Below are 18,541 nucleotides of genomic sequence, written 5' to 3'. Positions count from 1 at the left end.
TGAGGAAAAAAATTACGTAATGCTTGGGGTAGCACTTTCAATGTGAAGTTACCTTTCTTTCACAGAACAGTAATCGTCATGGATTTGACACTGAAGGCCAAACTCTGCAGCCTGTTTGTACCAAGATATGGTGATGAGGCAAAGAACAAGTCCAGAAGAGGAGGATTGTGAGAAAAATGATGCATTTTCAAGATGAACAGGTTTCCCATACAGTGAAGGATGTGGTCATTTTGAATCTTTAAAGAAAATGGTGCAAATTAGCTTTTTTTTTTTAATTTATTTTGATTCCATTTCCCTTTGCATATCCAGTGCTAAGTGTTATATAATTTGAAACAAATAACAGTTCTGCCATGTTCACCAAAGGTATTACAAAGCACAGATGGGTTGTCATGGAGACAGAAATTCATAAGTGAAGCGACCAAATCCCAAAAATATTTAAGAAACACTTACTTTGTAGGACAAACATTAGTATGATATTTGTGATGAGAAGCTAGGCTGGAATTTGTCATGTTGAAATTGAAAAAGAAAATAAACCAAAGCCCATCTCAAGAAATAAAACCAAGTGGCATCTAGATGTGTTTAAATAAGAAAAAAATGTGCACAGTCACTTTCATGTCTACACAAGTCCATGTAAATTCATCGCAGAAAAAGAAATAAGCATACCTACATCTGTGACTTTCACCTGCTTCCTGGCTGAAATGGTACAATGTGTGCTTACGATGAGGAAAGCAGGTTTCTCCAGGTGGTTCTAACCATCAAGAAGAAAGAACTATATTTTCATTTTGTCTGCCATTTCTTTTTGAGTGACTGCTTAACTTACTGAGTTGATGCAGTCAGCTGGTACTGACATGCTAAGGCACAGGTGACTTCAGAGAGGACACTAAAGAGGTAGCTCAGACCTACAAAAATCTAATTCCTAACTAGTGTTGTTTAAATACCAACCCTTCTCAGATCTGGAATAATAAAAGGGGCAGTTGCCAAAGGCAATCAAAAGATTGTCTTTTCCATTGCACTTAATTAAGTTAGCTTTGGCCTGGTAATTACATATACAAGCAAAAGGGATGTGTTTCGTGAAACAAAAATTGGATAGCTGAACTACGGTTATAGCACAGTCACCCAGCTAACTGTGTCCAGCGTTGCTGAGAGGCATTAGGAAACAAATTTTGATCAGGTTTCCAGTCTTTCCTATTGGCCCCTATTGTTCCTTTCTGTCCAGTTTCTTTTTCTTCTCCTCCCTTTTGTATCATCTAGTCATTTCCTCTCCTCACTTGGCACTAAGCAGCAGTGCGAGAATAAGGAATAGTCAGTGGAGAGGAGCAAAACACTGGACAAAAAGAAGCAAGCAGAAATGGAAATCAGAACAGATATCTCAAGGAAAACTGCCACGAACCTCCACTGGGATATCTGCCCAAGTAAGGGAGCATGGGGAGGGCAGGAAATGGCCTGAAGAGATCTTTAAAATACTGCAGTAGTCAATTCAGATCGAGTGTTCCTGGGGACAGTTTGTGGTAATGAGGAGAATGTACTGAAGGTGTAGGAGGGACACACAGTTTTTGCGATATCACTGCTTTCCCAGGCTTTCCTGACTCCGTCATTTTGAGAGCTCCATGTTTTAGCCCTCAGGAGAACACCGGCTGGAAACTGAAAAGGTTCTGTGTGAGAAAATTTATGGCAGGCCAAATACCATGAATTTATCCATTTGGCCTTACAATAAACCCCCCATCGATTAATGCAACTTCCTGAAGTTACTGATAAAGGAGCCCTGCACTCCCTGACAACACTGAGTGATTAGAGGGCGGCAGCCCTGACAGCTAATATCCACAGCAGGCACCATACAAGTGCCTCACCCCCTCTGGTTGTTAAGTAACAGGGAAAAGGAGGAGATGGGCAGCAAGTAAAGGTTCCTCACTCGGTAACTGGCCCACCCCAATGCAAACCAGTGGTAGCTGATGCTTGTCACAGAGGGGATAATGGGACCCTGAGCTTGTAACACCTCGGCACCCCCCCAGTAAGCTTGTGTCCTCCCTTAATCCTGGCTTCTTGTGTCCTTGCCCTTCTGCAGCCAGATTCTTGGAGTTGATGGCTCTGAATGTTTCAAACCTTGCTTCTCTGTTCTTCCTTTCTCATTCCCAGTGAAGGCTCCTCCAGGTCATTCAAGCAATGTGTCAAGTCTTCTGCAGCACTGGTGCTTACACCTCCTGGTAGCAACTTGCTCCTCCTCTCCTCACATGGCAAACTCCTACCTCTTCTTTATGCTCCCTCATTCTGCCTGACATTCTCCCTTTCACAAAGCATTTACAGAAATGCTGCTCTCCCAAAATACACTGTGTCACAGCATTTGTTCTCTTATTTTGCAGGAGGCTCCTACAGATGTGAAAAGTTGCCTCACGCAGCTCAGGGAACTGACTGGCTTCTTAAAACACTGACCTCAGGACATGTGCAGATGAAACAGAAGCCATGTACACTGGGACTGAAGGGGAACAAGCACGCAATTACATAGGGACTACTTCAGCATTTCCTTCACTGTTATGGGGCCTCTGGGCTGCACAAGTAGTCCAGAGTAATCGGGGTGCACTGTGCCCTGGTACAACGGCCTTCCCCTCCCTCATACTGCCAATACTGCCATTTTGGGGCAAGGTCACACTTTGCCTGAGCTGACCTTAGCATAAAGACAGCACTAATTAAACAGCTATATGAATAATAAAACCTTTTGGTTAGTTATCAAGCCTAGACAACACATCCAGCTCCCACACAGCATTCTCGTCTCATCCACACACGAAAACAGTGTAATTTTTGTATAATGCCGATGCTGTAGTGGTTCATTCAGTAATCATTCATTAACTGAAACATGTCAAACAGCAGCATAGCATCTCAGCTCTGCACCTCCAGAAACCCTCAAGAGATTATTAAAAAGCCCCAAGTCCTCAGAAATGTCAGAGTCTGGAAATCCCTTTGTTTTAAACAAAAGTAAGGGCTGATCTTTCCCTGAAATGCTCAGCTTGTTCTGAATGCCTGTTTAAATCAAACACAGACATGCTCTGGGCTTTCTGCAGATCCGTCTGGCTGCTTATAGACAGAGAAAAGAACATTGCAACCTAAAGTGCATGCACATCTCCGCATAAAAAAAACCCCCACAGCCAGGTCAGTGACCAGCTGGGTATCCCAGGGGATGAGGAGGTATTTAACAGTGCGGCAGCTTGCTGGAAGAGGAGGAAGTGAAGAAGGCATGGGGGACAGAAAAAGGAGAACAGATTTTTCATTACAAGGATGACATTTACAAATACCATTCCCTTTGGGTGAGGTTACGTTTAAGCTAGACAGCTCAGACAATATTAAAACTGAGATGAGGCTTTATTTCTGAAGTCCTTTTCTTCTGAGGAACCTGAAACACTTTCAGAGAAGCATGAATTAAGCCTCAGAGCAGCAGCATGTATGAAGCAACTATTATTCCCCATTTAGTAGATGGGGTATAAAAATGCAAAGAGGTCACGTGAGTGGTTCAAGGGCGTACAGGAAGTCTGTGGCACAGCACAGAAATAGAATCCAGACCTCTTGACTCCTAGACTTGTACTTTAACCACAAACTCATTCTTCTTCCCTTAAACATTCAAGAAGTTGAAAGCAACGCAGCATCAACAAGTCAAAGATCTGAGCGATGCTTGCCTTAGATTTTGTAAGTATATACCTAAAATAGCATATGCGTAGACAGGAAAAGATAATTACCTGGGGCAACACATAGTAATAGTAACTGTAGTATAAATGACAAATTTGTTTTCTCCTTGCTGCTGCTGGAGTAGGGCTGCAAATTCATTCTTGTTCCCAGCTGGGAAACGATTTCGGACATGGAGTGCAGGTTTCAGGACACTGTTAGTGCATATTTGTTGACCTAGACCTTTCTTACTTAAATCAATATTTACAAGAAAATAAATACATATGCATGATTGCTTTGCTGTCTGATAATGATGAGGCTACAATGAGAATGCAGGAGCTAAGGATGATTTTTTTTTATCTGTAGCAAAAGCTTCTACAGGGTTTCAAAAGTGTTAAATTATAACAGAAAGAAAAACCAAATAAGGCTAGAAAGACTAGTTTATTACTGTGTTTGAATGGAGGCATGGCTGCAACGATCACCTATTTTTGAAGTGCAATTCTTCAGTGTTAAATAGGAAACGCTACTCTCAAGACAGATTTCTAAAATTAAAAGTTGTCTTTTCACTGGTTAGTGCTTAAAATCTGTCATCTGGGTTCAACTCACCAGTTCAGAGAATCATACAAAGAAGGCAATTTATTCAAGTCTAATTTTATTTCTTGACTAAGTTTTAAAAAATCCAGTCATGTTTTCCAGTGTTTGATCACTGTGCAGGTTTGTGACACTGGCTATTTACTTTTGGTCTGAAATGAGGCCCTTCAGAGACTGGTGTGTGCTCTTCCCTGAGATATCTTTGAATACCAATACATGGATGCATCTCCAGTAATGTTAGTGTGGTCAGAAGGCATTACGCTCAAAACCAGGGAGAGACCGAAAACACTTGCCTCCCTTAAGTAGTCAGTCTCTAGTGAGGACTAGTAAAAGAAAATTAAAAGGAAATGAAAAAGTGGAGACCCCTTGCCTTGCCTTGCCCTGCCTTCCTTTCCCTTTCTGTTTTCCAGCTCTGGTATTTAGGTCCTGATTTCTAGCCTCACTGCTTTCCAGTGGTACTTTATAAAACACATAATAGATTCCTTTTAATTGCCCATCTATCTTAGTGAGCAGCCTATTGCGCTCAGTAATTGAAACACCAAATTAAACAAGACAACACTTTAAAAGCAGTGCTCCAGCTCAGAGACGTGCAGAAAGCAGCTAATTTCTGCAGAGATCCTTGGACCTGGAAGAACCGCCCTTCATGCAGGGGTAAAGACAGACTGCTTTTTGGCCTCATTCCCAAGAAAAGGAGAGCTGTGTCCGGGCTGGTGTGGGCCTCCAGTCTGAGCAGATGATCTGGACGCCAGCCTTCTTCCCCAGTCTGCAGTAGTTCCTGCTTTTGACAGACATGTTTGTGACAAGATATGGACCAAAAAATGTGAAGGGAAAACAATCAGCACGAGAGAAACCTACCAGAATGACCACATCCATTAGTCACATCCCCAGAGCAGAATTGCCACCCTTCATTAAGCCATGGCCATTACTTGTTAGTATTGCTGAGTTTATATGGCTCCGTTGGGATTTTCCAGTTGGACAGGAACACGGTGCCTGAGGATTTGCTGGGGGCTGAGTTAGATCCGTTTTCAAATCAGAACTATCTACGTTGAGCAGACTAGCTGTTGAGTCTAATTTATATTAAAGGAAAAATGCACAGTCACATACATTCAGGTAGCACCCAACAAAATTAAGATTCAGGCATCACTTCTGAAATTTCGGCCTTTTTCCAAAGCCCCTGCAGCATGATACCACCCTGTGTATGATACGAGATGTGAGCTGTGCTTATTCTGGGAGCGGCAGAATAAGCACAGCAAATGGTGCTTTTTTGCTGCTCAAAGTCATTCATACCTTCAAGCTTGATGCTCATTATAGTTCTGTAAGCAGGTAAACCTGTAAGCTAGGATCCCTTGCAGTCTAATGGCAACATGAGTTACCGGGTTTACTAATGAGATCTTACAGGAAACTGATAGCGGTAATTTGTACAGCGGAGTAATCTGCCCAGATAAAATAAACACGGGGTTTAATCTTTGTACAAAACTCACTGCAAACCTGAAATGAGCTTTTTGTCATATGCCATCTTTTTAATTATGGAAAATACACGCCAGGACAGGTTTTCTAAACAGATTGTATTCGTCTCTGTCTTACAGTTAAAGTTTTGTGGTTCCAAAATGGACTAGAATTTCACAAACCTGAACTGACAATAAGGAGACTAACGGCACACAAAGAATGGCCTATGTTCACAGCATTAAAGGGTATGTTCTTTGCTGTTCTGGGGCTGTGACTCAAATCACTAAGGTGCTGAAAACCCAGTGAGACTCTCTTGTTGCACAGGGCTGTTCTTGCACCAAGACAATAATGGTATTGGAGTGTGACACATCAGTATACTCAGAGGTAGCATCGAGTAGCAAGAAAAGGTCACACTATATCTGATACAAAACTGGTAAAAATAGTACCTTGAAGATCCCCACTGCACTCAGCAGAAGAGGACTGAGTAAGTCTATGGAACGCACGCAACAGAGCCCTGACGAGCATTAATTCTTCAGTTAAAGTTACTGCTGTTGTTTGGGGTTGTACCAAAAAGACAGGAAGAGCATGGACCATTTCCTGTGGGATTCTTTTCACTTTAGTAACACAATCACATCCTTTTTAAAGACATTTGATTGATTAACTTTTTAGGTAAAAGGCAGTGAAAAATATTAAATTTATGCCTTGCAGATCTAACCATCATTTTCATTGCGTTAGTCATCCAGAAAAATCTCCCTCGATATTGCCATTCGGCAGTATCGTTTACATATTGCTTCCAGAAGCTGCAGAACAGCAAAAATACATCTGCTGCCTACGATTATCTTGTTGTGCCCTACCACTTGTATTGCAGTTGTGCCTAGGTGAGCTGGTACAGCTCGTGTTCCTTTGGGCTGGCTTGCTCCTGACACTGACACATCCCTGCCTGAAGGGCTGTGAGAAATGGAAGAAGATGGACTGGAGAAGACCACTGAGACACTGAGGCTTTCAGGTCCACCTCATCAGACTTTTCCGTACCATGAAATGACACAGCAGTGTTTTCCTCCGTTGCCATGGCGTTCTGCAAACAACTCCAGCACACTAGCTAGAAATTAAATGGGCAAACCTCTGAAAGTTTGGCAGTTTCTGTAAACATCTGCAGGGATCTGGCTGGTCTTGGGGACAGGCTGTCCTTTGCAAAAGAAACCACAGAAATTGGTAGAGACGCACCCCTCTTCTAAGGGCCTCTGCTGAGTTTAGAGGAAAGGGTGTGAAACAAGTGAGATCTATACCCAGAAAAAGTGAGAGATGGGGGAGTGGCTGAGAAAAGCATCCCATGGGGGAGTCCTGTATAGTGCAGAAAGGCCGAAGTGATTAGAAGATAAAAAGATGAATGGAGGAGAGAGAGATGTGCTCTCAATTCCACAGAGAAGAGGAAGATGCATGTTAGACCGCAGGTGACAACTGCAGTGCCTTATGTATCATGTGTGGTCATGTAATCACGGGCATCCCCGCAGGGAACCTCTTGAAGGGATTCCAGGTCTTGTAGGTTCTCCTGAAAGATGTTACCAGCTGCAACAGAAGCAGGGACTTCAGAGCTGCAACCTGCAAATACTAACAATCTGCAGTCTAGGCAAAATTTAGGAGTTCATTTAGGAGACCACTGGGGGCAGAAAGAAGCAGCACGAACCCTGTTAAAACATTAAATCATAAGTAACTGGAGTTATCTGGCTTTTCCAAGGCTATTTTTACTTCTGTTCCTAAAAGCTTCCTAACATGGGGTTATGTGAGAGTTTAAGTAAGACTCCTGGGTTGGGATGGGCATTTTTTTCTGATTAAGCACTGCATTTAAGAGGCCATATATTGCTTCAGGGAGTGCCTCCCTTTCAAGGGTGCAGTGCTGTTCAGAAGAGACACCTGGTGATCGCAGTGACTGTGGGGCGATCGCCAGCCGCCTCTCCTGGGTGATGTGGTTGGGATGGAGTTCACTTTCCCTGCAGCGGCCCATGCAGTGCTGTGCTCTGCACTCGCAGCTACAACAGCCCTGGTATCACACCAGTGTTGTGTCTATTGCTGAGCAGTGCCGGCACAGCACCAAGACCCCCTCCAAAGCCCCAAAGCCAGCAGGCTGGGGGTGGGCAAGAGCTGGGAAGGGAACCTCACTGGGGCAGCTGACCTAAAGCAACCAAAGGGATATTCCGTACGGTGTGGTGTCACACTGAGCAATAAAAGGTGGGGAAGGGGAAAGAGGGGGGAGGGGCCTCTAATTATGAAGACGTCTGTCCTCCCAAACAACCGCTCTGTGTATTGAGGCCCTGCTTCCCGGGATGTGGCTGAACATTGCTTGTTGATGGGAAGTAGCAAGTAATTTCTTTTTTCTCTCTTCGTGCTTCTGCGTGGCCTTTGCTTTTCTCTTCCTTTTCTCTTTAATTAAATTATCCTTATCTTAACCCGTGAGTTTTTTTTTTTTCTTTCCAGCGTACTTTCTTCTTCCCCTCTTCTTCTGAGGAGGGTGAGTGAGAGCACGGCTGTGGTGGAGCTCAGCTGCCCAGCAGCAGGGCAAAACCACTGTACGTGGCCAAATGCGGCAGAGGGACACTAACCCGCTGCCAGATGCCTTGCATCTGCGTGTTCCTGTTCTTGTGCTGCTGTGCAAACATCCCAGTCTCAGCTGGGGCTTCAAGCAGGAATAACCCAAAATACCACAACAACAGCTGTTTTTTTGGATTTTATGGAACTGAAACCCAGGAGTACTGGCAATCTTCAAATAAAGCTTTTTCTCATAAAACAAACTTCCAGATGCGTTAGGCTGAGTGTTTGTGAACATGTAATGTTTGGCTAGTAAGCTTGTCTTTTTGATGTCTCCCCCTTGCCATTTCATTTATAATAAATATGCAATAACTTGCTGAATACCACAGTAACTCCTGAGAACATTAATGCATGATTTTGGGGTAAAAGCGCCCATGATTTCATTGGAGGGCCATAATCAACTTGACTCCATGCATTCTAGCAGTGTTCCCTTCCCTGAATAGATCGTCTTTGAATAAAAAAATCCAAAACTGAGAGCAGTCCTTAGTAAAAACTTTCACAGGTTTGATAAGGCGGTGTTATGATGCTCAGAGCTGTGTGTGATGTGTAACATGTCAATTTTACCAGGCAGTGAAGGAACCTCCTTCCACGTGAGGCATTTCAAAGAAAAACCAGGTCATTTGTTCCACAGGCAGCAGGATGCTGTGCGCAAATACTCACCCCACATTTATCATCTTACAGTAAGGCAAAGAGAGTTCACCTACCAAAGCTTCAAAAGGCTTTACAATACAGTATCTGCTCATTGTGATGGGTTACACACTTTACCATGGCTATAAAAAAGGGGGCATGAAGGCATCCTAAACTTTTCTAGATGGATGACTAACCAGCTCCTAAAAGCCTCCAGTGATGGAGACAGGAGCCTGTGGTCAGTCTGCTGCCCTGCTCAGGTACTATTGCCTTTAGAAAGCTTTTCGTAATGCTGAAGTCTCAGTTGCTGCTATGCAATTCCATCACTGCTTGCCTTGCCTGCCCCAGACGTGGGGAACATGTGATTTCCTTCCCCTCTGCACCTGCCTTCTGTGTATTCAACAACTACTGCTTTCCACTTGGTCCCCTCCTCTCCGAGTGAGCACACACCTCTCATCCTTTGTAGGCTTCTCGCTGATCTTACTCCTCGTGTCTCACCTCCTTCCAGCTGGGCCCAGCTTTTTGGCTTTTTTTGGCTTTTTTGGGGCCCCAACCACCGCTACTCTAGCCAAGGCACTGCTGATGCTGAACCAAGCTGAAGGACGTTACAAAGCTTTCAGTCCACTCTCCCAGTTTGTGCAGTGTGGTGTTTGCCTTTTTCATGATACTAGCGATTCATGTTTAGCCTGTGATCCATGACTGGATCCTCACAGATCTTTTTTTTTTTAATTCTGCAGAGCTACCACCTAACAAGTTGTTCCTCACTGCACGCTTGTGCTACAGCCTGTTCCTGTGTGGGTACTGAACCTCGCACTTCATGTTTTTTTGTGTAAGGCCAGTTCTACAGTTTGTTCAGAATTTTTACAATCCTAATCCTATCCTCCAACATGCCTGCAGTCCGTCCCACCCAGGGCTGTGTGGAGATGTAAAAAGCAGGCTCTGTTCATGACCTGTGTTATTAATGAAGGTAATAAACAGTGCCAGGCCAGACCAGACTCCCAGGGAACTCAGTAACCAAGGAGCTCAGCTGATCTTTCTATTTTGACAGCAAACTGTCCGTAACTACTGAGCATGGTTTCCAATCAGTTTGAAACCCTCTTTTTAGTAGTTTCATCTGGCCATATTTCTCTGCCTTGCTTACATAAAATTCTGCCAAAAGCCTCATGAAAATCAAGATATCCGGCATTTGGTGCTTCTTCCTGTCAGCATGGTAAGGATTACCTCATCAAATGATGAAATGAGATGGTTTGATATATCTGTTCTTCACAAAGCCATGTTGTTTTCCTCTAGGTATGAATAATGGCTTGAGTACTTTTTCCAGTATTTTTGCAGGAACTGAAATTCAGCTGATCTCTCTACAATGCTCTGACTCTACTTTCTCCCTCCCTTTTTAAAATAAAAGTATTATATTTGCCCTCTTCCCTTCTCTGATATCTCAGCCTTCTCCTTGACAGAACCTCAGATGGTTCTGGAATTATATCAGGTAATTCTTCAAGTATTCTGGGCTATAATTCATTTAAATATAGTTGGCCTTTTTATGCCCTTTCTAACCCATCCTCTCCCCTTCTCCTAGGCACAGGCCATACTGCTTTGCTGGTGTCACTTCTGTTGGTTACCCGCCTACAGCTCACTCCTGAAGCCTTCCCAAGACAAAAATGGCATATGGCTTTCTCAGTAACATTTTCCTTTTCTCTTCAGTAATAAGACATTTCCCTGGCATTTTTTTCACTCTGAGCATACCTGCAGAATGGTTTTGTGCTACCCTTTAGGGACTTTGCTTATGTTACCTCATTTGGTGCCCTTGCTGTTGTGTCTCATTCTTACATGCCAGTACCATGGTTTTATATTCATGCTCAATAATCTGCCATTTTATTGATAACTATTGATAACTCTTTATAAGCAGCCTTTTCTTTACATCCGCCCAGAGCTTCCCAACCAATTCTCCGAATGATGTGCAATACATCTTCTTAAGGTCCATGTTCTCTATTTTGCAGTTCTTCCTTCTTCTCTTATCAACAACAGTCAAGTCCACCTCCATGGCCACTTCTACCTACATTCTAGTTTCTCCCCTAACTTCTAACCTGAGAATCAACCTATAACCTGCCATATATAGAGGATCACCAAGGAAAAAAATTTAAAAAAGCAAGATTGCAATGGAGTAGAGAAATCTCTTCTCTTGATAGTGAGTCACAGTCTGATCAGTAAAATAAACACTTTATAGTCTGAGTAGACTCCCCTCCTCCATAATCAACATCTACTGGGGTGCACAAAGAAGATTATACATTTGGACTTTCTGGCAAACATACAACTGTCTCCATGGGCTTTTAGCTACACACATTAAAGTGCATTTACCCAAGTATAAATTACAAATGCCAACGGCCCACTATTCAGCACAACCATATATTTCTGAAATTGTACGCCATTTGAACACGTCTGACACCTAATAGCAAAAATGGATTTGAATATGTAGATGACAAACTAGAGGAGACTTCTGCATGTGCTTCTGTGGTGGGAGAGCACACTTGGAAGGCTTTAGGCCTTCCTGATTTTAAGAACCAAACATAGCATATTTTTCCATTTCTGAAATGTTTGGATTAGAAACTGATCTCAAGTCTTGCAGCTGGTCCCTATGCTCAAGACGTGTGAGATGGTAAGCCTCCAAGTCATCAAAATGCATCAAAATACTCTGTCTTACTTGAACAATACAGATGCTGATGGAACAACCACAAATGAAATAACAAATCAACAAGCTAATCTACATCCTTCCAGCATCGCTTCCTAAAATGTGATGTAACCACATAAACACACCACAGCCTATAGCTTATATGTCTCACACAAAACCTGAGCACCTGCAAGCTTTAGGGAGCGTAGACCTAAAGTTAAAGGTTGCGGCTTCACATTAACCGAAAAACACATACATCTATTGCCTTGCCTTCTGCCTAGGACTAGAAGCAAGATCAGCTAGATATTAGCAGGCAGAAGCAGACAAGTAGGGTGCTCTGTAGAGCTATGGATTTTGGTATGAGAGCCCATGATGCTCGAAGAGCCAGGAGACTTGTGCTAATCTCACCACGCTGCAAGGAGCTCGGACACTACTCAGGGACAGAAGAGGTTCCCTTGTGCAGATTGGCAGAGGCTGGCTCTGTCTGGAAGGCATGAGAGAGCTGGCTTTTCTGGGACTCACACATACCCAGCCATAGCACCAGAGCCCCACATGGTTTGCTGCTTAGCACATGATGACTGCTCCCTTCAGTGGACAGGACAGTAACAAACATGCATTCCCAGCATGAGAGCAGCCTGGATCTTGACTGTGGAGTCGCTCCTTCTGCTTCGAAATCTATGCTAGTGTCTTAAACTAATACCTGATCTCTTCAGCTGGTGAGAGCTGAATAACACACCCCAGCTCAGGCTGCCTGTTCATGCCTGCCTGGTGCTCGGCGTGAGCTCCGCTCACTTCCTGCCGCTGTTTACAGCCACGCTGCAGCAGGAACTCGAGCGCTCCTGCGCTACCTCCTGCTCTCGACATCTTTGTAGGCTTCCGCCTGTCCAGAACTGGTGCTGGCTCCAGTGCACTGATATTAGCTTAGGTTCAACCCTTTTTTTTCAAGCTAATGAAAGAAATGAGAAGTAGCATAACCTATCCCCAGGGATGAAAGGAAGAGCAGACGTTGAAATATCAAAGCGATGATGTCAGTTAAACCTCTACAAAACAGTCGAGTGGAAAGACTGAAAAGGAGGGTTGCGTTTTTCCTCTGATACAGGTCAAATGAAGAGCTAAACACTCCTCCTTCCCATCACTGCAGGACTTTTTTCAAACAGTTTTCCTGATATAGTCAAAGATATTTAGCTTCTTTATGCAGGTTTACTTCCCTCGCACTGTCAATCCCCGCAGGCATTCAGGAAAGGAGGAATCTATTTCTACTAGTTTTATTAGTACCATGCAACTTTCCCAGACCCAGAGCTGGATTGTTTATGGTAGTAAGTGATCCGTTTAATTCAGTCCATTTTTCCTACTTGTGATTCAACCGGACCATCAGCCTGACTTCGATGTTTGTAGAATTAATTGCAAACATTCACCAAACAGATTATACAAATACATTTCAATTGATGAGTTGTTTGCAGACAAATGTCTTTGAAAATACCCAATTTATTTTTTCTCCCCAAGGGTATGTGGCTGGTTGCCTAATTCACATGTCATCATTTCTGACAGTGAAACTGAAACTTTCAAAACAGGGGAATAATGCTGAAAGCATATCAGTTACTGAACAGATAATGCCTCTGTATGATGAACTTCCAGATTAATACTATTCTCTGTTTAAAGTTGTTTACAAAATATTTAGGACTCACAAATAAACTGCTAAACTAACAGTTTAAATAAACATGACCCCTGGAAACCAAGAGTGAGATCTAATCATGAGAATAGTCACAAATCACTTCCTTCTAATTCTAAGCTCTGCTGCTTACTGGTTTGTCTTTTACCCCACAGGGCTGCTCTGTGAAAACCTCCAGTGATCAGACATTACATACGATACAAAACCCACATGCAACTAATCATGAAAATTTGACTAAACAGCCAAAATGTTATATAGAGTAAGTTGTTTTGTAAAAAAAAATTTACAAAATTACTTCCAGTTATTAGAGGAGATTATTAACAATAGTCTTTCTGGTATGCCATATGGACACTTGGGAGACCTGTGAAGATATTTCTTATAAAAAGTACTATCTTAAGAGGGAGAAATGGGGCTAATGGAGTCCTCAATAGTAATCTGCTGAAGCCAAGGAAAAATAACACCAGAAAGCTTTATGTATCCAAGGCATAAAAGCTGAGAAATTTAATCATGAATTCCAATTTTATCATAAAACCTTCATAGATTTCTGCTATGAAAAGGTACTTCAGTTTTTATAAACTCTCAGACTGTCCTGAAATCAGCAAAACCAGAGTTTTGTCATTGCTTTTAATAATATCCAAAGCTTAGTGAGATACTAAAATTTGATTTGATTTTAGTATCATCTGGAAGATTATTCAGACAGCTGAATATGTAGCAGGACCTCCTCAGGGTCACAACTGTGTCTATAGAAAAAGATGGGATTGTCGTGGTCTTTTTATAAAGGAATCCAAATGTATATGAGACAGCAGCAACGTGAAGTGGAAGCCTGGATACCTAGCTTTCTGATCTTAAGAGTTGTCCACTGGCTTACAGGAACGTTTCCTGGGCAGTTCTAGCACATAGTGTCCGGTTATCATTTAGTTTTGTGACAATCTCTGGTTTATGGGCCAGACTTAGGCTGTCAAAACAATGTACTCAATCTCACGCCATTACATGTCATTAGCATGTCTGGGGGACCAGTACTTGTAGCTCCATGTCCCCACATATGGCAGGGGAGACACCTAAACAGCCAGCACCCAGGTGGCTCCCTAAAGGACTTTATCACTTGCACCAGTAGACAGGGTGGACATCTCTGGCATAAAGCTGCATGGAAATTTGTTCTTTTGCTTGTGTGGATGTGATTTTAAAATTGTCATATGATTATTTTTTTTCTCCTTCTCTTTAAACCAGTATGGATTCCTACCCTCTGAGCCCACACAGATCTCTGTAAACAGCATAGTGGTTATTTTCAAATCCTTGTTCAAAGAAATTGTTTAAAAGAATGCCGAAATGTTGAAAAAAGCAGGATTTCTTTTCTAAGAGAAATCCACTATAAAATTATTAAGTGTTTGTCACAATTCACATGCATATCCAAATGAGTAAGCAGATGCTTTCTGCTGTGATTTGAAAAGGGCTTTCTCCTGCTTTAGGTACGTTTCATGCTTAAGAATCAAGAATGTTGGTCCCTAGTTCCTATGTGGAAATATTTAATACTCTTTCTAACATATTTAGGGTGTTTTCATATGCAGTCCAGCACAAACATTTCCAATGTGCTATGACTCAGTACTTTTTTTTTGACATGGCAGAAACACAATGAAAAGCCTGTTTCTCATAGCATTTTGGCAGAAAACAACTCTGTGGGCTGGTGTTGGCAACACCACAGTCTAAGAATAGGGCATTTTTGAGGCAGAAAGCTGTTGAATTTGGACACAAGCTAGGTTTGCCTAGGCGAAAAGAAGTCACTGTCTTCAGGGAAAGGAATAATTTGGAAATGCTTATCCTACAAGTTAGAGTTTGTTAGTGTCTACCAAAATAATTATTTCCTGTGAGGGCTACTCAGAATGAAGTAATCCCAAAGAATATATTCCATTGTACGAGCAAGGTCGCTGGGCAGCCCCTGCAACACTTCCGTAAAGGGGCTCTCATTGTATGAAGCGCTCTATTCCAGTTTCAATTGTTCATAAACATGAGTAATGCTTCCTTCCAAGTTTGTGTAAATGGGAAGAACTCTAAATGGATGGTGCTTCCCCATACGTGTGATATGCTGATAGCACTAATGCCATCTTTATAAAATGTAGCATTTGGGTGAAAAAAAAAAAAAAGAAATACAGCAATGAGGAAGTGAAAGAGTTAAAGCTTTTAAAACTGTATCTGGTTATGGGAGCCTTAAAAGCTAATATTCTGAGCTGAGCCTGGGCTGTCCTGATTCTGCTGAACCCAGTGGAGGTGGGAGTGTTTTCTCTTGCCGAGGCTTTACCCATAAATATAGGCTATGTAGATTGTTCTCTGCAAATAAATGCAGCGCAGACAATTCCCTTGAAACCCTGGCTACAGCATTCCCTTACTACGCATAACATTTGCCAAGTGACTCAAGTGTCTACACAGCCAGCTTGATTTCCTTCTTATTTCACCCCAGGACTCTAGTTTCCTGATTATCCATACTGCTCACGTGCTGCTTTTGGCAGACATGATTTTTGTCGTTTGTTTCTCTCCGAAAGGAGATGCTGGCACACTTGGCAGGCCAGCCTACTCCGTGCCAATCATACTGGATGTGTACCCCCAGGCTTGGCCTGCTCTCTGCGACAGTCTTTCAGCACAATCCCAGAAAGCCCAGAAATGAGGAGCAGGCAGTGCAGCTACCAGAAATGTTTTGTCACTTGGCAGAACAGAAATGATCTTCCCTCAAACCTTAATCTTAAAAACTTTTACCTGGGAACACTTTGCATATATGTACTCATCTGGATGCCTTGTTTCAGGTGTTCCTACCTGAACATGCGACCTCTAATGAAGCAGCAGCCATACGTCATATTACAGGCAGGTGATAGATGCAGTTAATCATGCAGCTTTGAGCTATTCCCTTCCTACCCGTTAAATCCACTGCCTTTGATACTTGTCCTAACAGTCCAAGCCAGGAATAGGTACAGCCAGAAGAAACAGTTACAACTTTGAAACTTGGATGAGATATTTAACTTAAAAAGAGCCAGGAATGTACACGTGTGAACTCCTGCCCCTCTCCATCTTTTCCCCAACAAACACTAACGAACAGCTTCCAGCTATTGGCATTAAAAAATAATCAGACTGTCAAAGAAATGTTTCTTTCCCCAAATAGGGAAGGCTTCCCTCAAGCTCTCTCAAAATTACATGTGTTTGATTGTAGATCTTAGTCCTAGATTAGTGACACATTTATCGACTACTCTCTTTAGGGCTGGAAACAAACACTTCACATCTTTACAAAAAAGAAATCTCCCTTCCTGCATGACATGTGATAGTAAGCTCTGGCTGCTATGTATCAGACATCCCTTGTAACATTTTAAGGTACAGAAAACCAACTTAAAATTCCTTTTGAAGGAGTATATTGATTCATACTCACGGTATGAAGGCATCTGGATTCACAAAAGAAAAAAAAAAAAGGAAAAGACTCACAACACAGTGAAAATTCATGAGTGCACAAGGGAAATGATACAGAATGGATGCCATCAGAAAGCCAATTCAGCTTTGGTAGCTAAAGAGCATGGGGCTCCTCACTGAGATGTTTAGCTCCGGCACTAACCTGAGGTATGTCTTCAGGCAAGTCTCTTCACCTTACTGTGATTCCCCATCTGTGAAGTGAAAATAACAACAGGTGACTATGAAGTACTTCAGATGTCAAATGCTGCATAGCTCCTTAGAGTTACTTACTCCCTAAACTTAGCGTGGGACACAGCCAGGCACGAATAACATAGATCATACATTGTCTCTATAGTTAGGAATAACATTGACTGTTTATTAAATGATGTCAACCCACTTCTGCATCTCTACAGCAGCCACGTAAGAGCACGTTCTCCCTGTAATACAGATTTTAAAGTATCAACCTTCCATCTTTACTCATATGATATTCATAACCAACCATTTGCTTGCAGCAGCAGTGGAAGAATAAACATGTTTTAAGACTCGTAGTTGTACAAATGAAGGCATTTGCTGTAGCAGTTGACAACATACAAGCACACAGAATAAGCCTAGCTAGACTGCTCGCGGAATATCTGTGTTATTATTCTTCATGGTGGGGAAGAGAGGCAGCTGTTAAATATAGCCTTTGTACAGAACTGTAGGACAGCCCATTGATGGGAAAGTTTATCATCTACATTATTTAAATGGGAATTTTAGTGACCTACCGATGTCCCATTAGACTGGAGTCCTCAGGAATAAATGAATGGTAGTATGCTGTTGCAATTACTTTTCTAGCATGCATGTACATTTTTATTTGCCCAAGAACAGGAGTACTTGCTGGGAGCAATTGTGGTACTGGCAGCCTGCTTAGGATTCCTTGAGACTGCTTTAAATATACCCAAATAATACTCTGAGAAACCGTACTAGAGCTCGCCAGCTTTCTCTAAAGCTCAGGTCATAGTTCTTGTCAGTGCTTGGTTTTCAAAGAGTAGACATGAAAAGCTACAATCAAATATCTGGACTGTTATATATACATCCTGCGATGGCTAACCCCCAAGCCCATAGTTCAGATTCCTGTGTACCTTCAAAACCCATTTACAAATCTCTCATTCACTTCTTTTGGATTGCGATGTCAGCCATTTTGTGATGGGATGAAAACCTGTTTCCCAAACTCGGACAAATTACATTTTTAGCTTGTTCAGTGCCCTCAGAGTTCTAGCTCCACTTCAGTTATGATGTTAGTCTGGATTTCCATCGCTGTGACAGCAAGCAGAGCCTGTCTGCCAGAGCACTGACAGACTCAACAGATTGAAGTCTGAATGAAAAATGGGGTAAGGATAGGAGTGAATAGTGCCTGAATGAATGTTGCAGCAGAACACCCTCCGGTAATGCTCACGGTATAGAAGGACAGATGCTTAGAGTCCTTAGGAGAATAATGAAAAATTATGTATGAGGGCATACTGGGGGGCTTTTTCAGTTTCTTTTCCCAGATAAGCTTTGCTGTCGTTTGTTCTAAGTGCACGACTGCTTGCTGAAAGCTGTAATATCTTCTTCAGCTAACCTCATGAAAACTTTAGAAATATGAAAAGATCATACATATGAAGTGACAAAGTAAAGTATCTAAGTGATCGGAAATGAACTGTTTAAATTAGAGCAAGAGCTGCAATTTGGAGAAGGAAAGAAGCCATACCCTTGGGAACACAATGATGCTTTGTGCCCTTTTAAAATCCTAGAAAACCAAGAAATGCAGATGAGTCAGGAGCTATTTGAAAAAAACAAACAAACAAACAAAAAGCCCTTCCTTACTCCAGGGATCAAAAGGAAACCATTAGGCAAAACTGAAAGCGAGACTG

At 42.3% G+C, this 18,541-nt stretch overlaps 1 protein-coding gene and 1 long non-coding RNA gene across 2 annotated transcripts in view; one reads left to right on the top strand and one right to left on the bottom strand.

Moving 5' to 3' along the window:
- Window positions 1-18,541, bottom strand: part of LOC308198300 (uncharacterized protein) — a 240,330-nt gene that overhangs the window by 19,138 nt on the left and 202,651 nt on the right. The window contains exon 6 of the mRNA XM_080600535.1: window positions 16,813-16,861. Coding sequence (XP_080456661.1) covers window positions 16,826-16,861 — 36 coding nt within the window. The 3' untranslated portion in view covers window positions 16,813-16,825. The remainder of the gene's footprint in view (window positions 1-16,812; window positions 16,862-18,541) is intronic.
- On the top strand, window positions 8-16,800 carry LOC308198316. The gene is made up of 3 exons (XR_013953821.1): window positions 8-3,672; window positions 5,826-5,930; window positions 8,158-16,800. It is a non-coding gene; the product is annotated as an uncharacterized lncRNA (long non-coding RNA).

Source organism: Anser brachyrhynchus (assembly GCF_964034855.1).
Source record: "Anser brachyrhynchus genome assembly, chromosome: 7".
NCBI lineage: Eukaryota > Metazoa > Chordata > Aves > Anseriformes > Anatidae > Anser > Anser brachyrhynchus.
The sequence above is the reverse complement of the archived record's forward strand: the minus strand, read 5'-3'. Positions and strand labels throughout refer to the sequence as shown.